At 37.4% G+C, this 23700-nt stretch overlaps 1 protein-coding gene across 2 annotated transcripts in view; it reads left to right on the top strand.

Annotated features, from left to right (window-relative positions):
- Positions 1-23700, top strand: part of PREX2 (phosphatidylinositol-3,4,5-trisphosphate dependent Rac exchange factor 2) — a 304312-nt gene that overhangs the window by 227536 nt on the left and 53076 nt on the right. For both annotated transcript variants that reach the window (XM_036886229.2, XM_057498014.1), the window contains exons 36-37: positions 22662-22728; positions 22973-23163. In XM_036886229.2, the coding sequence (XP_036742124.2) occupies positions 22662-22728; positions 22973-23163 (258 nt within the window). The remainder of the gene's footprint in view (positions 1-22661; positions 22729-22972; positions 23164-23700) is intronic.

Below are 23700 nucleotides of genomic sequence, written 5' to 3'. Positions count from 1 at the left end.
CATGTTATATTCAAGAGATTTTTACTTCTTTTCCTCTAAGAGTTTTATGGTTCCATGTCTTACATTTAGTTCTTTAATCTATTTCAAGTTTACTTTGTGTATGGGGTTAGACAGTAATCCAGTTTCATTCTTTTGCATGTAGCTGTCCAGTTTTACCAACAGCATTTATTGAAAACACTGTCTTTTCTTCATTGTATATTCATGCTTTCTTTGGCATATATTAATTTATCATATATGTGTGAGTTTATTTCTGAGCTCTCTATTTTCTTGCATTGATCTATATGCCTGTACTTGTGTCTCTGCATACTGTTTTGATTACTGTAGCTTTGTAGTATAGCTTTAAGTCAGGGAGCCTAATATCCCCAGCTTTGTTCTTCTTTCTTAAGATTGCTTTGGCTATTCAGGGTCTTTCGTGATTCCATGTGAATTTTAGGATTATTTGCTCCTGTTCATTGAAAAATGCTGTTTATATTTTCATAAGGATTGCATGAATCTGTAAATTGCTTTGGACAGGATGGCCATTTTGACAATATTAATTCTTCCTATCCATGAGAATGGGATAGATTTCCATTTATTGGTGTCTTCTTTAATTTCTCTAATGACTGTCTTATAGATTTTTTTTTTTGAGAGGGCATCTCTCATATTTATTGATCAAATGGTTGTTAACAACAATAAAATTCTGTATAGGGGACTCAATGCACAGTCATTAATCAACCCCAAGCCTGTATCTCAACGGTCTCCAATCTTCTGAAGCACAACTAACAAGTTCTTACATGGTGAACAGTGCAAAGGCAGTCATATCACAGAAACTTTCTGTTTGATCACGCATCATGAACTATAAACAATCAAGTCAGATACGATTATTCATTTGATTTTTATATTTGATTTATATGTGAATCCCACATTTCTCCTTATTATCATTATTATTGTTTTTTTTTAATAAAATGCTGAAGTGGTAGGTAGATGCAACATAAAGGTAGAAAACATAATTTAGTGCTGTAAGAGGGCAAATGTAGATGATCAGGTCTGTGCCTATAGACTAAGTATTAATCCAAGCTAGACAAGGGCAACAAAACATCCACAGATGCAGAAGATTTCTCTCAAAACAGGGGGGGTGAGGTTCTAAGCCTCCTCTCTATTGGTCCCCAATTTCTCTCCTGATGGCCCCCCTGCAACTGTGCCTGTCTTAGGTTGTTCCTCACTTGAGGAATCTTACCCATCTCTGGCTAACCAGTCATCTTTCGGGGCCATACAGGGAAATGTAAAGTTGGTAAGTGAGAGAGAAGCAATATTGTTTGAAAAGGTTAGCTTTTTACTTCTTTGCATATTTATGCCCTGTGGCTTCTATGCCCAGCATTTGTCTTGAGGTATCTTTACCACTTGGAAGAATTATAATACTCGGTAATTTTGATGTGAGGCACTAATTCTACTAAAGGGTTGTAATTAGGAAGGAAGAAGAAAAGCTATAGAAGTAGCAGATGGAAGAAAACATGGGAAGATTGATTATTTCTTGACATATCTTCTTGTAGAGTAACATAAGCATGTATACGTTTTAAACTACTAATTAAATTGCGCACATACATTAACATAAAAGGAATACAGCTACATAACAAAAGCAGACCTACACTTACGAGCCATATCCAGTGAAATCAAGAAAACCAGTTAGGTACCCTAGGCATTTGTGAAAACTTATCAGTGATATGATGGATATTGTCTAACTGAATTTGAATAGTTTGAGAAAAATCAGACAAATTAAAACATCATATTCCTGGGAACTGTTCACATCCCATATGTTCTTTTAATAGTAGATAGTCTATAGTCGCACAATTTTAGAGTGCTGCAACTTGCACTTCTCCTAATTCTTGGTTGAGTTCCAACAGTATAGATCCAGTCAAATTTGTTGTTTTACTGTGTGCACAGGCCAGCTTAGATATCTCCTTCTTCATTCCAATGGCAAGTCCAGGAACCGGTGGGTTGACTACAGCTACAACTGCAGCAGCGCCAGGATCTTTGTTCAAGTTTTTCAATGTTCATCTTCTGGAATGACTCTTCCAGAGGATGTTGATGTTGAAACTTCTTCTTCATATCATATCTTAATTCGTTTTCTGTGTAGCCAAATTAGGCTTTGATCCTCTGTATAAACACTAACAAACCCTTTGCCCACACCTTGATATGGAGTGTCTTATAGTTTTGAAAATACAGGTCTTTCACCTCCTTGGTTAGGTTTATTCCTAGGAATTTTATTCTTTTCTTTTCTTTTTTTTTTTAAGATAATTATTTTTTATTGAAGGGTAGTTGACACACAGTATTACATTACATTAGTTTCAGGTGTACAACACAGTGATTCAACATTTATATACATGATACTTCTAGGTACCAGCTATCACCATACCAAGTTGTTACAATATTTTGACTATATTCCTTATGCTATACATTACATCCTGCTTACTTATTTATTTTACAATTGAAAGAGTGTACTTTTTTTTTTTGTTGTGAGGGCATCTCTCATATTTATTGATCAAATGGTTGTTAACAACAATAAAATTCTGTATAAGGGAGTCAATGTTCAATGCAGAATCATTAATCCACCCAAACCCTAGTTTTCGTCAGTCTCCAATCTTCTGAAGCATAACGAACAAGTTCTTACATGGACAATAAATTCTTACATAGTGAATAAGTAACATGGTGAACAGTACAAGGGCAGTCATCACAGAAACTTTCGGTTTTGCTCATGCATTATGAACTATAAACAGTTCAAATAGGAATACTCATTTGATTTTTATACTTGATTTATATTTGGATACCACATTTCCCTCTTTATTATTATTATTTTTAATAAAATGCTGAAGTGGTAGGGAGATACAAGATAAAGGTAGAAAACATAGTTTAGTGTTGTAAGAGAGCAAATGTATATGATCAGGTGTGTGCCTGTAGACTATGTGTTAATCCAAGCTAGACAAGGGCAATAAAACATCCACGTATGCAGAAGATTTCTCTCAGAACGGGGGGGTGAGGTTCTAAGCCTCACTTCTATTGATCCCCAATTTCTCACCTGATGGCCCCCCTGCGACTGTGCCTGTCTTAGGTTGTTCCTCCCTTGAGGAATCTTACCCGTCTCTGGCTAACCAGTCATCTTCCGGGGCCATACAGGGAAATGTAAAGTTGGTAAGTGAGAGAGAAGCCTTATTGTTTGAAAAGGTTAGCTTTTTACTTCTTTGCAGATTTATGCCCTGTAGCTTCTATGCCCAGCATTTGTCTTGAGGTATCTTTACCACTTGGAAGAATTATGATACTCGGTAAATTTGATATGAGGCACAAATTCTATTTAAGGGTTGCAGTTAGGAAGGAAGAAGAAAAGCTATAGAAGTAGCAGGCGGAAGAAAACATGCGAAGATTGATTATTTCTTTGACATATCTTCTTGTAGAGTAACTTCAGCATGTATAGGTTTTAAGCTACTTGCCCTTTTCTTATAGCTGAGTAGTATTCCATTGTGTATATGTACCACTTCTTCTTTATCCACTCATCTATCGATGGACATTTAGGTTGCTTCCAATTCTTGGCTATTGTAAATAGTGCTGCGATAAACATAGGGGTGCATTGGTCTTTCTCAAACTTGATTGCTGCATTCTTAGGGTGAATTCCTAGGAGTGCAATTCCTGGGTCAAATGGTAAGTCTGTTTTGAGCATTTTGATGTACCTCCATACTGCTTTCCACAATGGTTGAACTAATTTACATTCCCACCAGCAGTGTAGGAGGGTTCCCCTTTCTCCACAGCCTCGCCAACATTTGTTGTTGTTTGTCTTTTGGATGGCAGCCATCCTTACTGGTGTGAGGTGATACCTCATTGTAGTTTTAATTTGCATTTCTCTGATAATTAGCGATGTGGAGCATCTTTTCATGTGTCTGATGGACATCTGTATTTCTTTTTTGGAAAACCGTCTGTTCAGTTTCTCTGCCCATTTTTTAATTGGGTTATTTGTTTTTTGTTTGTTGAGGCGTGTGAGCTCTTTATATATTCTGGACGTCAAGCCTTTATCGGATGTGTCATTTTCAAATATATTCTCCCATACTGTAGGGTTCCTTTTTGTTCTATTGATGGTGTCTTTTGCTGTACAGAAGCTTTTCAGCTTCATATAGTCCCACTTGTTCATTTTTGCTATTGTTTTCCTTGCCTGGGGAGATATGTTCAAGAAGAGGTCACTCATGTTTATGTCTAAGAGGTTTTTGCCTATGTTTTTTTCCAAGAGTTTAATGGTTTCATGGCTTACATTCAGGTCTTTGATCCATTTTGAGTTTACTTTTGTATATGGGGTTAGACAATGGTCCAGTTTCATTCTCCTACATGTAGCTGTCCAGTTTTGCCAGCACCATCTGTTGAAGAGACTGTCATTTCGCCATTGTATGTCCATGGCTCCTTTATCAAATATTAATTGACCATATATGTTTGGGTTAATGTCTGGATTCTCTAGTCTGTTCCATTGGTCTGTGGCTCTGTTCTTGTGCCAGTACCAAATTGTCTTGATTACTATGGCTTTTTAGTAGAGCTTGAAGTTGGGGAGTGAGATCCCCCCTACTTTATTCTTCTTTCTCAGGATTGCTTTGGCTATTCGGGGTCTTTTGTGTTTCCATATGAATTTTTGAATTATTTGTTCCAGTTCATTGAAGAATGTTGCTGGTAGTTTCATAGGGATTGCATCAAATCTGTATATTGCTTTGGGCAGGATGGCCATTTTGACGATATTAATTCTTCCTAGCCACGAGCATGGGATGAGTTTCCATCTGTTAGTGTCCCCTTTAATTTCTCTTAAGAGTGACTTGTAGTTTTCAGAGTATAAGTCTTTCACTTCTTTGGTTAGGTTTATTCCTAGTTATTTTATTTTTTTTTTGATGCAATTGTGAATGGAGTTATTTTCCTGATTTCTCTTTCTGTTGGTTCATTGTTAGTGTATAGGAAAGCCACATATTTCTGTGTGTTGATTTTGTATCCTTCAACTTTGCTGTATTCCGATATCAGTTCTAGTAGTTTTGGGGTGGAGTCTTTAGGGTTTTTTATGTAGAGTATCATGTCATCTGCAAATAGTGACAGTTTAACTTCTTCTTTACCAATCTGGATTCCTTGTATTTCTTTGTTTTGTCTGATTGCCGTGGCTAGGACCTCCAGTACTATGTTAAATAACAGTGGGGAGAGTGGGCATCCCTGTCTAGTTCCCGATCTCAGAGGAAAAGCTTTCAGCTTCTCGCTGTTCAGTATAATGTTGGCTGTGGGTTTATCATAGATGGCCTTTATTATGTTGAGGTACTTACCCTCTATTCCCATTTTGCTGAACGTTTTTATCATGAAATGGATGTTGAACTTTGTCAAATGCTTTTTCAGCATCTATGGAGATGATCATGTGGTTTTTGTCTTTCTTTTTGTTGATGTGGTGGAAGATATTGATGGACTTTCGAATGTTGTACCATCCTTGTATCCCTGGGATGAATCCCACTTGGTCATGGTGTATGATCCTTTTGATGTATTTTTGAATTCGGTTTGCTAATATTTTGTTGAGTATTTTTGCATCTACGTTCATCAGGGATATTGGTCTGTAGTTTTCTTTTTTGGTGGGGTCTTTGCCTGGTTTTGGTATTAGGGTGATGTTAGCTTCATAGAATGAGTTTGGGAGTATCTGCTCCTCCTCTATTTTTTGGAAAACTTTAAGGAGAATGGGTATTATGTCTTCCCTGTATGTCTGATAAAATTCCAAGGTAAATCCATCTGGCCCGGGGGTTTTGTTCTTTGGTAGTTTTTTGATTACCGCTTCAATTTCGTTGCTGGTAATTGGTCTGTTTATATTTTCTGTTTCTTTCTGGGTCAGTCTTGGAAGGTTGTACTTTTCTAGGAAGTTGTCCATTTCTCCTAGGTTTCCCAGTTTGTTAGCATATAGGTTTTCATAGTATTCTCTAATAATTCTTTGTATTTCTGTGGGGTCCGTCGTGATTTTTCCTTTCTCGTTTCTGATACTGTTGATTTGTGTTGACTCTCTTTTCCTCTTAATAAGTCTGGCTAGAGGCTTATCTATTTTGTTTATTTTCTCAAAGAACCAGCTCTTGGTTTCATTGATTTTTGCTATTGTTTTATTCTTCTCAATTTTATTTATTTCTTCTCTGATCTTTATTATTTCCCTCCTTCTGCTGACCTTAGGCCTCATTTGTTCTTCTTTTACCAATTTTGATAATTGTGACATTAGACCATTCATTTGGGATTGTTCTTCCTTTTTTAAATATGCTTGGATGGCTATATACTTTCCTCTTAAGATTGCTTTTGCTGTGTCCCACAGAAGTTGGGGCTTAGTGTTGTTGTTGTCATTTGTTTCCATATATTGCTGGATCTCCATTTTGATTTGGTCATTGATCCATTGATTATTTAGGAGCGTGTTGTTAAGCCTCCATGTGTTTTTGAGCCTTTTTGGTTTCTTTGTACAGTTTTTTTCTAGTTTTATGCCTTTGTGGTCTGAAAAGTTGGTTGGTAGGATTTGAATCTTTTGGAATTTACTGAGGCTCTTTTTGTGGCCTAGTATGTGGTCTATTCTGGAGAAGGTATGTTCCATGTGCACTTGAGAAGAATGTATATCCTGTTGCTTTTGGATGTAGAGTTCTATAGATGTCTATTAGGTCCATCTGCTCTACTGTGTTGTTCAGTGCTTCCGTGTCCTTACTTATTTTCTGCCTGGTGGATCTATCCTTTGGGGTGAGTGGTGTGTTGAAGTCTACTAGAATGAATGCATTGCAGTCTATTTCCCCCTTTAGTTCTGTTAGTATTTGTTTCACATATGCTGGTGCTCCTGTGTTGGGTGCATATATATTTAGAATGGTTATATCCTCTTGTTGGACTGAGCCCTTTATCATTATGTAGTGTCCTTCTTTACCTCTTGTTACTTTCTTTGTTTTGAAGTCTTCTATTTTGTCTGATAGTAGTACTGCAACCCCTGTTTCTTCTCGCTGTTGTTTGCTTGAAATATGTTTTTCCATCCCTTGACTTTTAGTCTGTACATGTCTTTGGGTTTGAGGTGAGTTTCTTGTAAGCAGCATATAGATGGGTTTTGCTTTTTTATCCATTCTATTACTCTGTGTCTTTTGATTGGTGCATTCAGCCCATTAACATTTAGGGTGACTATTGAAATATATGTACTTATTGCCTTTGCAGGCTTTAAATTCGTGGTTACCAAAGGTTCAAGGTTAGCCTCTTTAGTATCTTACTGCCTAACTTAGCTCGCTTATTGAGCTGTTATATACACTGTCTGGAGATTCTTTTCTTATCTCCCTTCTTATTCCTCCTCCTCCATTCTTCATATGTTGGGTGTTTTGTTCTGTGCTCTTTCTAGGAGTGCTCCCATCTAGAGCAATCCCTGTAAGATGTTCTGTAGAGGTGGTTTGTGGGAAGCAAATTTCCTCAGCTTTTGTTTGTCTGGTAATTGTTTAATCCCACCGTCATAGTTGAATGATAGTCGTGCTGGATACAGTATCCTTGGTTCAAGGCCCTTCTGTTTCATTGTATTAAATATATCATGCCATTCTCTTCTGGCATGTAGGGTTTCTGTCGAGAAGTCTGATGTTAGCCTGATGGGTTTTCCTTTATAGGTGACCTTTTTCTCTCTAGCTGCCTTTAAAACTCTTTCCTTGTCCTTGATCTTTGCCATTTTAATTATTTTATATGTCTTGGTGTTGTCCTTGGATCCTTTCTGTTGGGGGTTCTGTGTATTTCCGTGGTCTGTTCGATTACTTCCTCCCCCAGTTTGGGGAAGTTTTCAGCAATTATTTCTTCCAAGATACTTTCCATCCCTTTTCCTCTCTCTTCTTCTTCTGGTACCCCTGTAATACGGATATTGTTCCTTTTGGATTGGTCACACAGTTCTCTTAACATTGTTTCATTCCTGTAGGTCCTTTTTATCTCTCTCTATGTCAGCTTCTATGCGTTCCTGTTCTCTGGCTTCAGTTCCATCAATGGCCTCTTGCATCCAATCCATTCTGCTTATGAACTTTTCCAGAGTTTGTTTCATTTCTGTAATCTCCTTTCTGGCATCTGTGATCTCCCTCCGGACTTCATCTCATATCTCTTGCGTATTTCTCTGCATCTCTGTCAGCATGTTTATGATTCTTATTTTGAATTCTTTGTCAGGGAGACTGGTTAGGTCTGTCTCCTTCTCTGGTGTTGTCGCTGTGATCTTTGTCTGCCTGTAGCTTTGCCTTTTCATGGTATTAGGAATAGTTTGCAGAGCTGGGACGAGTGACGGCTGGAAGAACTTCCCTTCTTGTTGGTTTGTGGCCCTCCTCATCTGGGAGAACAGCGACCTCTAGTGGCTTGTGTTTGGTAGTTGCGCACAGACAGGGCTTCTGCTTCCTGCCCGGCTGCTATGGAGTTTATCTCCGCTGTTGCTGTGGGCGTGTCCTGGTTCGGGTTCCTGCTCCAAAATGGTGGAGTAGCTTTGGAGGGGGAGTGGCCTCGACGCTATTTATCTCCATAATGGGCCTCCAAGCTCCCTGCCGCCCAGGGGTTAGGGTTCCCAGAGATCCCCGGATTCTCTACCTCTGGATTAAGTGTCCCACCCTGCCCTTTTAAGACTTCCAAAAAGCACCCGCCAAAAGAAAACAACCATAAAAAAAAAAAAATTAAAATTTGAAAAATAAAAAAATAAAAATAAAAAATGGCCACTTGGTTTTCTTTATTCTCCGACGCCAGCCTCAGGCATCTGTTCACCGGTCTTGCTGCCCTGTTTGCCTAGTATTGGGGTCCCTATCCCTTTAAGACTTCCAAAAAGCACTCGCCAAAACAAAAGAGAAAAAAAAAGAAATTGCTGCTCGCTTTTCTTATGTCCTCCAGCGCCCGGCCTCTGGTACCCGCTCACTGTTCTTGCTGCCCTGTTTCCCTAGTATCCAGGGCTGCCCCACACCCACTGTGTCTGCCCTCTGACCCGGATGGCTGGGGCTGGGTGTTCGGCAGTCCTGGGCTCCGTCTCCCTCCTGCTCTGCCTGTTCTTCTCCTGCCGGGAGTTGGGGGATGGGCGCTCAGCTCCTGCTGGGCCGCGGCTTGTATCTTACCCCCTTTATGAGGCACTGGGTTCTCGCAGGTGTGGATGTGGTCTGCATTTTTTCCTGTTTCCTCTGGTCTCTATTCTAGGAAGGGTTTTCTTTGTTATATTTTCAGAGATATATGTGGTTTTGGTAGGAGATTTCCGCTGCTGTACTCATGCCGCCATCTTGGCTCTGCCTGGAATTTTTTTTCTTTTTATGCAATTGTAAATGGAATTATTTTCCTGACCAGATGGCTTCATAGCCGAATTCTACCAAACTTCTTTAAAGAAGAGTTAATACCCGTCCTTCTTAAAGTATTACAAAAAATAGAAAAGGAGGGAATACTTCCAAACTCATTCTGTGATTTCAGCATCACTCTAATACCAAAACCAGGCAGACACTACAAAGAAAAGGAAATTATAGATCAATATCCCTGATGAACATAGATGCAAAAATTCTCAGCAAAATATCAGCAGTGAATTCAAAAATATATCAAAAAGATCATCACAACCAGGTGGAATTTATTCCAGGGGTGCAAGAATGGTATAATATTCGTAAATCAATCAATATGATATATCAAATTAACAAAAGAAGGGATAAAACCTATATGATCATCTCAATAGATGCTGAGAAAGCATTTGGTAAAATTCAATATCCATTCATAATAAAAACTCAACAAAAAAGATATTGAGGGAATATACCTCAACATTATGAAGGCCCTGTATGACAAATCCATAGCTCACATCATACTCAATTGTGAAAAGCTGAAAACTTTTCCTCTAAGTTCAGAAATAAGACAAGAATGCCCACTTCTACTCAACATAGTACTGGATGTCATAGCACAGTCATCAGACAAGAAAGAGAGTAAAGGCATTTAAATTGGTAAGGAAGATGTTCAACTATCTCTATTTGTTGATGACATGATACTACATACAGAAACCCCTAAAGACTCCACCAAAAAGCTATTAGAACTGACAAGTGGATTCAGCAAAGCTGCAGGATGCAAAATCAATATACAGAAGTCTGTTGCATTCCTGTATGGTAACAACAAGCAGGAACCTTTTATACAATGTGTAATTAAAAGCTGAATGGAAAGTTCCACATTCAGTTCTGCTCTGTTACACCTTGAATGCTAACAGATTCCTTAGGCAATTAATAAAGGATTGCCATTAAAGTGATTTTTGTTATTCTTCAGCCAAAAACAACAGTTATAGTAAAATTTTGATTTTCTATATTCAGTATTTTTACTTTGAACAAACACTACATATAACATTACTTAAAGTATTTAATGTGAAACATGACCTGATTTCTTGCTGGATAGACTAATCTAGACTGGAATGGCAGCATGGCTTACAGGGACAAATGTACCCCTAAGCTCTTTCTGTGTTTGTTTTAATAACTCTCATAGTAGAAGAAAATAGGTCCCACAGAGATATGTTGATGGGAAGGAGGAAAAAGATTTAAAAGCAGTTTCTTAACAAAACCCAATGAAATTGTATTGTCATCTACAAATTATGGGTAACTATTACCAATTTTGTTTCTTTAATTTAGTTAATAATGTTAAACCATCAAATTTAAAAATTCTGAATAATGATGAAAATGACTGTAGAGATGATAAGTTTTAAATAAAAAATGCTTGTGTTTGTTTTCAATTTTTATACCTTCTCAGTGTATAGTTGACAAACTCACCTTCAAATATCACTCTTTGTGATATGGCCCTGACTGGGCACAACTCTTATACAACTCATAGCATGTATGACTTCCTGTGCTCGTCTATGCCCTGTTCAAGAAAACCAGTGGTTTTGAATTATTAGGTGTGGGACAATGTAAGCTGTTATACAATTTCTATATTTGTGCTGACAAGTTCTTTACTTAAAGTTTGCAAACTACATTTTGAGTGGCACTGAGCTAGAGGACATAGGCTGGCATTTAAGTAAGCTACATCACTGTTAGATAGGAGATATAACATTGGCTTTTTATGTGTGTGTGTGCCCCCTGAACAAGGATGGAAATTGGGAAATGAGCTGAGAGCAGATTCTTAAGGAGGGAGCGCAAGCTTGCTCTGTATCTGAGTGAAGAAATGTCATTGGAAACAACACTGGGTACAGGGCCACATATAATGGGAAAACAGACATAGGAAGAACCAACATTAGGAGTTTCTAGTTTCCCACAAAGAAAACCTGCTGGAATCAGGTTCTTCAGACATTTTCCAGGGAAGGAAGGACATGTTTATACCTCTTGTGTCCCAGAATGCAGGTTCCCAGAGGGCAGGAGCTTTGTCTCCTTGTTCTGTGCTGTACTCCAAAACATGGAGCATTGCTCAAAAATAATTGTTGAAGTAACTGATTGAAAATATTAAGAATACATCCTTATATACAGAAAACCATAGTGTAAGATTATTAGTATTTTCTATGACCTTCAATCCCTGTTGTTGAATGCTATGAAAATTTCAGGAGGGAGACAGCTTTACAGTAGTTTATCCTCCTTAGGAACAAGGGAAAAAATCTTAAAAGTTTCATATCATTAACCTTCACCTTAAGTTTCATCATTAACCTTATATAGAATCCATGACAGATAAGGTGCACGGCATTTATGTTCATGCTCTGTCTCTCTCTTTCTGTTTGGTTTATTCATTCATTCAACTGCTGTTTATATCTGATGAGTAATCCTGCAAATGCATTTCTCATGCATTCCTCTCTCTCCAGGGAATTAGGCAGCTTGCACAGACTTAAGTTTCATGAGTTCAATGGTCTATTCCTCTTCTCACACTTAAGGTTCTCCTTTATGCCTTCAATTCCTTCACCTAATACCTACTTATCCTAATGCATCACTAATGGTTTTAGCACCCTGCTAAACCTTTTTAGAGTACTCATCACGCTGGACTATAATTACCTATTTATTGTCCTCTCTCAAACAGAGGTTCTTTTTAGGTAAATATTGTCTTATTTTCACCCCTTTATCCCTAGTGCCTGGCACTGTGACTGACTTTTTAAGTATTTGTTTATTGAACAGGTAAATAAATATATAAATCTGGAGTTGAGAGAAGTACAGATTTGAGTCCCTGAGAGGCAAACAGATGACCCAGGAGAGTGTTCAGAGTGACAGTAGGGAGGTGAAGCAGAAAACAGATGTTGAAGGGGCAGGTGAGGAAGAGGGGCTCATGGAGGAAGCAGACAAGGCAAGGTTAAGGAGGTGTGTCAAAGCCACCAAAGCACCAGGCCAGTGTCAGGAGACTTACTGGACAGAGAATAAGGAGGAGGAGAAGGTTATCAAAAGTGTTGTATATAAGAAGAGATTCAGAAAACGTTGCCTGGACATGCCCATGGGATTTAGTGCAGAGTGCTTGGCATCATGGGGGAGAATGGCTCAGTAGTGTGGTGGGTAGGGATCCGACTGTGGTCAGCCAAGGGGAGTGGGTTGGGGGTTTGGGAGTGGGATTAGCAGATGAGACTTCTTGGGGAGAAATTTTGATTGGAAGAGGAAAGAGATTATTGGATAGTATCTAAAATACACATGGAGTCAGTGAAGATTTATTTACATTTCATCAATCATTAAAAATGAACTTGATCCAACTTAATGGTTCTTTGTAGGAAGGACTCAGTAGTATGAAATTATTCCTTCTCAGTCAACACTGATTTTCATTTGTCCTTAAATTATTTACTTATTGATTCATTTAACCAATAATTACTGAGCAACTGCTTTGGGTCAGGCAGTGTTCTAGGTGCTGGGTATATAGTGATAGATATGATACAGTTCCTGGCCTCACGGAGATGGTAGTCAATTCCAAATAGTTCTTTAAAACTTGCCTTCGACTGGTTTACTCTTCTGAGGAATGAAGGTATCAAAAAAAGACCCCCAAGAGAGTTTTAATTACTTAATGAATTTTCATTTACCATATTCTGCTAATGACATCTAATTTCTGTATATCCATATTTCTAGTCATATTATATTTTCCCTGACTTTCCCTATGAAGCTGATGCCTATAGTTATTATAAGATAAGACTAATTTCTGAATAGTTGCCTACCTTAATACTTTAGAGACAGTGACAATGCCACAGTTCTTCGACTGATTTTAATAAAGCACTTTGACAGTTTAAGATAGGGCAGTGACTTTATTTGTCTTTTTCATACACTTATATTTTTTCTATATAAATAAGGTTTATAAGCAAAATAGTGAAGGCATATGTATGTTTGTGACAGAGAACATTAATTGTGCTTGGCAATATTTTTCTTAACCAATAGCTGCCATTGGTGATAGATAGTTTCCACTATTTGACACAGAATATGTCTTGAAAGAAGACACATTCTCCTTGGAGATGGTTTAGAGCCGTCTTTATCAATAAGTTTAGGAAGTTTAATTATTCAATTATTTATTCAACTAAAATATATTGTGCACTCACAGTGTGTAGGGCACTGCGTAAGGTGATGGAGTTTAATAAACTATGCATTGTCTCTGTCTTCAAGGTGCTTATGGTTTAGTGGGGAAAAGAAATGTAAGCAAATCCTTGCAATACACAACAGTAGATACTGATATTAAGGAATGTGCTAGATGCTGGGGTTATGGAAGAGCCTGATTCTAAGATTCTGAGGAAGTTTGAAAGAAAAGGTGATGTTAAAAATGAGTCTTAAAGAATAAACGAACTATTAGGGGGAGTAACAGCCTCAAGAAGATGGTAAAGCAATTCCCAGTGCTCCTCCCCTCATACAAATGGCCGTTTGAATAGTTATCCATGAATAAAAATATCTTCAGAGGAACTAAAGATTCCAGGTGAGAGATTACAGAAACTGAGTAGAGCACAGAAATAAGAAAAGATGTATTTAAGAGGGTAGAAAAGACAGTTTTCTATACCTGTCCAACTAACGCCTTGTGGAGAAAGGCTTCCTCAGGGGAAAAGGAGAGTACAGGAGCACACACCTCACCAGAGACCCCAGCACCAGTCCATCCTCAGGGACCTAGGCTCCAGGTGGAGTCCTGCAGAATCAGGTACCACACCTGCCCACCTGTTGACCCAGGCATCAGCCCCGCGCACCCACAGACTCCACCAGATGGTCCTCCCAGAATCTCTGGATGGGCTGACTGGTGGAAAGCTTTCTCTGATAAAGCCCGTTTGTAGAGACTGGAAGAGTTGCCTATTTCTTGCAATGCACAGACGCCAATCCAAGTCCACAAGGATCAAGGAAACATGTCACCACCAAAGGAAACTAATAATGCTCCAATAACTGATGTCAAATAAATGGGGATCTATAATAAACTGTGGTGAAGAATTCAGAATAATCCTTTTAAAGAAATTCATTGATCTACAAGAAAACACTGACAACTAAACAAAATTAGGATAATAATTTGTGAACAAAATGACATGTTCTGAAAAAGACACCATTAAAAAAAATTCCAGAACTGAAGAATGCAATGACTTAACTGAGGAATTCAATGGAGAGCTTCAATATCAGATTTAACCAAGTGGAAGAAAAAATCAGTAAACTTGAAGAGAGGATATTTGATATTATCCAAGAACAAAAAAGAATATAAAAGGGTGAAGAAAGCTACATGAATTATGGGACACCATTAAGAGAAACAGCCTACCCATTATTGGAGCCCCAGAAGGAGAAGAGAGAGTATACAGTTTAACAACGATAACAGAATGAGTGCAACTCAATATTACATAATGAGGTAAGTTTGTTTCAGTTGGGAAGTTCTCAAGGAGATGTCATATTTGAGCAGGGTTTTGAAGGATCCACAGAATTTTGCTAAGCTGAGGAGGTGAGAGGGAATGCTAGGCAGAAGGAATAATATAAGAAGATGGGGAGGTTATCATGTGGATGGTGTGTTGGGGAATGGAGCATGAACATGACAGAGGGAAAAGGTGAGCGATGGGATGGGATATCTGTTGGCAAATTGTGAAGAGAGGCTTTGAATGCCCAAATTGTAGATTTTGGGTGCTGGGGAAATTTGAATAGTCTAAGCAGGTAAAGGTAAAGAAATGTTCGTATATATTTTGAAAGATAATTTTGAAGGCATAGATAAAGAGTGGAGAGGAGGATGTGGATGAGATGAAGCCGGCTTGCCAGCCTTATGTCAGTGGGCCATTGTAAGATGTATGATTTTAAACCTAAAATAATCCTTTACTATAGAAGTGCCAAACTTTCTTGATACATAATTGTTATCAAATCAGAATTAGTTTAAAAATAGATTATTTGAGTTGACTGTTTTTCTTGGGTGTAATGAGAGATTTTGTTTTTAATGTAGTTCAACTTTAGTTGTGGAAAGCCTTTCTTATTTTTACAGATTTGCTTTTTCTGCCCATTTCTCTCCATTGAGATTGTGTCCCATAATGGAAGGCCATGGTATTATTATCATTGGAAAATATATATATATACAATATTTTAACAGTAGATGGTGCCTGTGGTGATGCACACTTGTTGCAGGGGCAGGAAAGGAGTATCACACTGGCGCAATCAAGAAAAAAAAAAAAAAGCTAAAGTGGATCAAAGGAGCGTTTGGAAAGGAGACAGTGGGATTTTAATCCATGCAAGCTGCTGATTGAAAAGTTGTCAAAGGAGAAGCATGGAAGAGGGTATTGACAGCAGTAGGGAGTAGTGGGTATCCCTCTGACACCATATTGCTGTTGTCAGGGCATAAGAAAACTCGCAGATAAATGCATTTTTCTTTTTAATGTTGGAAAATCTTGCCCTTGTGGTCACACATATTTTCTTGTTAACCATCCAGGGATTTTTTTCCCCAATATTCAAGTAGAAATGGAGCTATTGATTGACAGTAGGTCATTCTGTAATGACTATAACCTTATGTTCTCCATTTTTGACAAGCCAAAGACAGATTTATCCAAGCAAATCCAAGTTTATTGCATTATTCAGGATTTCTCTTCATGTAACTTTTAAGTAAAACAGACTCCAGGGGAGTTAAGGCTAATGCTCTGGGCATGAAGTGGGGTGAAACTAACTTTATCCCACTTACTTACTCATCATGCACTTTACCCATATGTGCGCACAGGTTGAATTTATCTGGTGTTTCATTTAGACTAGAGATTAGTATCTTTTAATGAGGATTTCTGTAGAATTCTTTTTTCTTAGTTTAAGTGCTATGGTTGTCAAATGCAGTTTGACAATAATACTCATCAGACACCCAGTCACTCCTATAGTCATCTGCTCTGCCATTGTGACAATGACACATCTAATCAAGGCCATGACTAATGTCCATGATGGAACAAACACTGTTACAGTTCCTTTCTGAAATTCAGAGTGACTGCTAAAATCCAAAAGCTACCTGATAAAGCTTACAATATTTCGGGATAGGACATGATCTTAGGGAGGAGTACAGATGAGTCTGGCCAACTGAGAAATTTCTGTAAATTATTATAAATATAGAGATGATCTCACAAGCAATGATCTGGAGGAGAAAGAAGACTATAACGGAGATCTGAGATGAATACTGTAGTTATTCCTCCTTACTTATAAAAACACCAGTGGCTCTTCTGCCTTAATCATCTCTCTTGGAAATTGGATATCCTCCAACATTGCCAAAGGGAAAAAAACAGTGCCTAATGAGAAGAATGTCACTTTTGTCGTTGACTTAACCTGTTCACCTCCTATACAGAAATTAATAGATTTGAATATTTTACATCAAGCTGTTGCACTGTCTCTCTTTTTGTAGAAATTTGACCAGCCCTGAGGCACCAGCCTGACCAATAGAGCTATGGTACTAATTCTTTACTCACTGAGAAAGCATTTTCCTAATTCTTAAATTATATATTATATTATATATGCAAGTATATTAACTTGCATACCTCTACATAAACTAATGTCAGTGTTCCCCAGATTCATTTTCCTTCTCTCCTGGCAAACATCAATTCCTTGTATCAATTACTGTAGTCTAATTATGAGTGCTGAATTTTTCTTTCAATTTCTGGGGTCTCTGCATCTCTAAATCCCCTAAATTTTCATATCTTATTTTCATGTATTTATTTCCTTTTATTCTTGCTTTTTTGCTGGTAGCTGAGTGTTTATAGCATTGTGCTTCTTCACTGCTTAGCAAAGTAATTATAATTCTTTAGTTTGGTGTTTTATTTCCTCACAGTATGAACCTACCCTCCCTACCTATCATTCTCTCTCCCTACCTTAAATGAACCCTACTCTTCAGCCCAACTGGCTCCATCCATTTCTATATCTTTTGTGCTATTGATAGTGTTGCTGCCACTTGAAGTGCTGCTTTCCCCTTTGGTCCTGTCCAGAATCTCATCTGTTTGTCAAATTCTAGGTCTTGTGGCATATCTTAAGTGATCTTCCTTCTTCCTTTGTCATGTAGCTATATCCCAATAACTTTTTGCACCTTTTAACTTAACCTCTCAGTTCTGCCTTGCTTCATACCTGTGTACTTGTCTACATTATGAGATTATATGAAATAAATGCCCAAGATTAGTTTCATTGTAGTTAATTGATAAACACATTTTTATCTCATTCCTTATTGTGACTTACTACATTATCACCACTTTTATTGGTGTTTTATTCTGTAGGGACTAAATGAAAAATATTATCATAATGTATCCATTTTATATGACAGAGTTAATTTACAAGTTGTGACAACGAAGCCTAACATATGCCAACAGGAAAGTAAACTTAACTGTTCAGCCTACATAAAATAGAAGCAGCACTTGCAAAATGATCTTAGTAAGATTTGTTGTATTGAGACAAAGGACCATGACTTCATTCTAACCTCAGATGTCTAATAAACTATGGTCAGTTTGGGCATTAATCCAATTTTACCATTAACTTTCTCATAAATTTTGATTAAGGGACATTGTAAGACTTTTATAATTAAGGGAAGTGCATTAGAAATTTATTTCCTATCCACAGTTTGTCATATTTTGAAATATACTGAAGTTCTATGAATGCCTGTAAACCTTAGGGATGGCAAAATATCTGCTGAACAATCTTTTTTTTTTTCTGATGGAGAATACCTGAAATTAGTTGCTGCCTCAAGTCCAAATTTTATTTTAACAAATAATTGCTTGAATTGAAATATTTTTGGCTATGTAAATTTCATAAGACTAACAAGGTGGGTATATTTTCATGGTTTTTCTCTGGACTTCATCAGCACATAGATATATCTTCTAATACTATTTTGCTCTCTTTAATCATGAATTAACAAGTACGAACTACTTGGACAAGTCCAGATCAGTAAATATATTTAACTGTGAATTTGCAGGAGGCCTTTATCTTCTAAGAGTATTTTGAAGGGTGCAGTTTTATCACTAGATAATTTTTCTATTTTAGTTACTGCTGTATAATGGCTTACAAAAGATGAATTTTCTGAATTAAAGTTTCACTTCATGTGGGCATTTACAACAGTTTAAAGCCATAAAAGTTATGTTTCTATTGGCTCCCTTCAGCAAGTATGTTTTTTTGCTCTGAGGATTTTGCCCCATTGAAAATTTGAAGATTTCTGCCAAGTCACTTCAAGTGAACATAGCAGATTTAGATCAGCATGATCCTGCTTTAACTGGCTGAATCAGTAACAGCACTTTTTTTTATTGAAGGAACATCTCTCAGAAGGTAGGAAGAATGCTCAGCATGGCCAGCTGTAGGGGCAGGTTTCTGTAGGGAAGTTTTCCTTACGTTGTTAATGTTCTATGGACTGCTTTTACAGAATATTTTTCTTTCCCAAATGATTCAGGTGTAGAAGAGCTACAATTTCTATAACCAATGCATTTGATTAAACCATTTAAATGACACTTATTTTCTTTAACCTGAAAAAAAAAGTTTCTTTTCCTTTTAGAGCTGAACCACTATTTGAGCACTGATCATAGGATTATGTAGATTCCACATATCTACTTTAATTTTCATTTTATACATGTATCATGAAATATTTTAGATGGCCTTAGGGCAAAGCAGGAAGTTTTAACCAGATTTTTATTCCTTGGTGGGGCTAAAACTGCTCCAAGAGATACCTCTCACTGTGTGCACTTAATAATAGTTACTATTTTCTATTGAATGAGTCCTATTTGCTTAACACAGTACTGAGCACTCCATATGCATTGATTAATCATCAATGTTAATGCTCTATATGTTAGACAGTTCTAATATCTGCTGTAAAAATGAGGTGCTTGAGACCCTGGGAAGCTAAATAATTTGTCCATGGACTTGTGGACTCTTTTTAGTTGCGTGGATTTTTCTACCAAGCACACTTGAGGAAAGGCATGGGGACATCTGATCAAGGTATCCATCTCTGTGGTTTCCAGCTTTGAAGCACCACGACCATTCCGAGCATGTGGTAATGCTACATAAAATATAAAGACATAAAATGTAAAAGTAACATCTGAGCTCATAAATTTCATGTGAGTGGCCCATGAATCAAAAGGAAATGCAAGCAATGGTTGTAAACTGTGCTGTGGCCTCTGGAGGTGGACAGGGGCCAGGGGCCAGTATAACTTCTTCAGGGTAGTGAGAAATTAAAGTCATTCTACACTAGATGGAGATCCAGAGCCAGCCTCACAGTTTGAAACCAGGGCACAGAGAAGGACACCTCTACTTCTAAGCAAAGGATGAAAAATCTGCTCACTATGGCTTGAAAAACTATAGATTTTGTGGGCTTAAGATAGCAGGAATGGCTTTAGATAGCAAGAAGAAACTGACACAGCCATTCAACTAGGAACTGAGCCAAACCTCCCACTGTTCACTGATGTGACCGGTACTAACCCAGATGTCAGCACAGTGGAATACTCAGATCACCAGTATGACACTGATTATAGATGGGTGGCACTGGGCACAAAACAGGCACAAAATCATTTGTAAGAGAAGGATGATGAGAGACAGAGGATGGGTCTTACCAAAAAACTAAGTGAAACTAAATTTAAAAATCCTCCCACTTCAAAAGAGCTTGCAAAGCAAAATTCCAAAGCATGATGAAGCCACCTGATGCTAAAAAAGGGCCAACACAATTGATCATTGAAAATAAGTTTGACCCAGAAGAAATTAATATGCTAAAACAGCCTGGCAAAGCATATTTTGTATGCTCAAAATACAAAGGACTGCCATCCACAAAAAAGGCCGAAAATCCTGAAATAAAAAAAGTTATTGAATTGTTTATTTTCAAATATTTATTAAGATCAGACTATGTCCCACACACTATTATAAGCACTAGAGATACAGCAGTGAACAAAAATAAATAAAATCCATTGACAACAGAGTTCACATTCTTGGGGTGAGGGAGAGTTACCTTTTAGTGGTAGGAATGCAATAAAAATATGTGGAAATCTTGGAAATGAAAAATTTAGTTGTTGAAATAAAATTCTCAGTAGAAAGGATAAACTCTAGACTTGACAGTTTTTTCATTTGGGAAATATTACTTAGGAAACCACCGAAAATGCATTAATGGGAAAATAATATCTTAGAAGAAAGCGTGCATGTGTGTGTGTGTGTGTGTGTGTGTGTGTGGTCTGGAGAGGGAGAGAAAATGAGAAAGAAAACACATGAGATTATGTGAAGAGAGAATAGCAGAGATTATTTTAGAATTAGAGACAGGACTCCTCAAGTTGAAAGTAAACTCTGAGAACCTATCTGGATAAATCAAAATAAACAAACACTTAAACACTTCATGGTAAGACTTCAGAACATCAAGGATAAAAAGAAAATCTTAGCCTACCAGAGAAAAAAATTTAGCCTCCAAGCCAAGACAGCTAGATTGAGAGCAGACATCAAGAGCAGAACTGAGGGGGGAAATGCCCTGCAAAGCTAGGTTCTAGAATTTTGTGCCAAGAGTGTACCACTGACAGACACTAACCAAAAATACTAAGTGTGTTATCAGCTTTAAAAACTGAATATTCCTGAGGAAGCAGGCCTTGAAAGTGTGGGTAATAAAAGAGAAGCAGAAATATTCAAATGTCATCAAATTTAATTCTTGCCATAAAAGGTAATAACTGATTTCTATGTAAAAAAAAAAAAAATGTAGGACCACACAAAAGAAAGAAATAGAGGTAGGCAATAAAATAAGAAGAAATACAGATGGCAAGCAGATTAGGCAAATTAAGAAACAAAACAAAACACCAAAGGTTGAAATTCTCATAACAACATGGTGAACAGGGTGTGGAGGAATGATGCCAGCTATTCTTTAGTGTCTCCACTTGGGCCACCATGTCAGTGACTTTGTGAAGCATGAAAGTGATGAATGCGTTTACCCTGGGGAAGGGGAGTTTGGGACAAAAATGGGATTAGAGAAGGGTTAGCAATAAGGTGCTCATCTGTACCTGTAAAGTTCATTTTCTTTCAACGGTGAAGCAAAAGTACAAAATATACAACTTAAGTATGGTGGTGCGTACATGGGTTTCCGTAGTATGTGCCTACACGTGACTGTATGATTGAAATGAAAGGACACTCAGAACCTTCAGGGGAATGTGAATTTTTATGCACAGAAATAAAATTTGTGAAACAGACAGTCTTTAAAGAGGCAAGTTAAAACCCAAACCCTTTATCAGAGTCTAATTTAAAGTATAAAACTTGATTAATCCATGCTACTTAGAAAGACAAACACTACTCCTAGCTACAGTAATAAATGGAATTGCCACACACACACACACACACACACACACACACACACATGCAATAGGACTCTAAAAATAAGTGGCATAATGTTCTCCCTCACTGATTTTTCCCATTACTATTCATGCATTTGATAATACTGTGCCAATATTTTGAGGTCCTAAAAGGTGCACTGAAGCACCAATCTAGTCAGTGCATTTCAATATCTAAATGTTACATTATGGAGCTTAGTTTAGTACATCAATATTAAGTGTTCATGTTTTGAAAATAATTTCACCTCATTAAAAATGGATACTAGGTTAAAGATACCTTAAATATATCCTGTCTTCATGGATCATTTCCTTACAGTTTCTGTATTGAGCCAGTAGCTAAGCAAACTCAGCAATAATTCTTTGGATAACGTATTTAATTATTGCAAGCCACTGGGACTCCACTTAGTATATTAAAAGAGCTGTTAGCATATTGCATCCTGGTGACAGAGCCACTGTATCTCTGAAGAGGGCTTAATTTATAATCTGAGCATACTTTTGTGGCTGAAAGAATATGGCTCAGAAGTGTGTTTAAAATTAGCTTTTTGAGTATCATTTTCATAATTTCACACTTGCACGATAAATGAAAACTGAATAATATTCTCTAAAGACACAAGAAAATATAGTTCTTCAACTTTTGTAACAATATTAATTATTGAAAATATTAATGAGCACTTATTCTGTCCTCCATTACTGTTCTAAAATCATTTTATTTGCATTAACTCATTTAATCTTGGCAGTTTTGTGAAGCAGCAGCTAATATTATCCCCAGATTACAAGAGGAAATCGAAGCATATACAAACAAAATAATCTCTGTAAGGCCACATGATATGTGATGGAGCTGGTGTTAGCTTTCATTATTTTTTCTGAATGGAAAACTATTGTTTTGTTTTTGTTTTTGCAATCCCACCAATCCTAGTGTTCAACACTTTTGTTTATTCATTTGCTTTAAAAGGAAGTCACTGAAACTTGTATGTCTTCATGAGTTTTAATTTTTCTCACACCAAAAGAGTATTTATTCTTTGGAATTTTGCAGGGCATTCTACTTGGACAAGTCAAATTCACCACCAAACTCCACCTCCAAAGCTGCCTATGTAGATAAGGTAAAAACAGATGCTTGCATTATTGATGCTTTGCCTTTTATATACCTCCCTTGTTTACTTTTTCTGCTGTTACTCTGGAGCAATGTGTAATTATAAATACTGATCGTCTTCCAATTCTGTGATCCATAATCAAATAATTTAGACTAGACATTAAAAGCTATAAAAACTATGAATAGTATCCCATCTAAAAGGATTTCTTTCTACTGAACATGTTGAACTTTATGTTCACCACTTTTTTCTGCAGCTAATGAGGCCTCTAAATGCTCTGGATGAACTTTATCGTCTCGTGGCCTCGTTTATCAGATCCAAGCGCACAGCTGCCTGTGCAAACACAGCCTGTAGTGCCTCCGGGGTTGGGCTGCTGTCAGTTTCCTCGGAGCTGTGTAACAGGCTGGGGGCCTGCCACGTCATCATGTGCAACAGCGGCGTGCATCGGTATGTGAACCCGCCCCCACCTTGCCTGCTTCATTTGGAGGGTCTTGTTTACATTTTGGCTACATGAGATTATAATTGGAAATATCCCAGGGACATATGTAGGATAAGATTCTGGAAATTAGGTAATTCTTACACAATACTTTCTTGCTTTAGTTATGTTATCAGTGGCCATTTATTCATGCAAATGAATGCAATCCACATTTGTATCATGTGGCCCAGAATCTTACCATCCTCAAATTTGTATCACAAGATTTAAAATTTAGGTACAAAATTGTGGATTGATTGTTTTTCCACTGTAGGAACTTGATTAGTAACTTGATTGGTAGGAGCTGGCAATTAACTAAACAAAGTTTTTTCACTGTGCTTCAGTGGTTTGGATCCCCAGTACCCATTTGTTGTGATTTAGGTGCTGCCTTGGGGTTACTGATGTCTTCCTACTCCTGGCAAAATTATAATCCAAGTGTCATGCAATATGGTCTTCCTGAAAATGTAAGGAAAATCTTCCCTGGGTTCTGTCCAGGTGGTCTGTTGGAGGCA

The sequence above is a fragment of the Manis pentadactyla genome, chromosome 3 (assembly GCF_030020395.1).
Source record: "Manis pentadactyla isolate mManPen7 chromosome 3, mManPen7.hap1, whole genome shotgun sequence".
NCBI classification, from domain to species: Eukaryota; Metazoa; Chordata; class Mammalia; order Pholidota; family Manidae; genus Manis; species Manis pentadactyla.
This window is presented reverse-complemented; position numbering and strand designations above follow the sequence as displayed.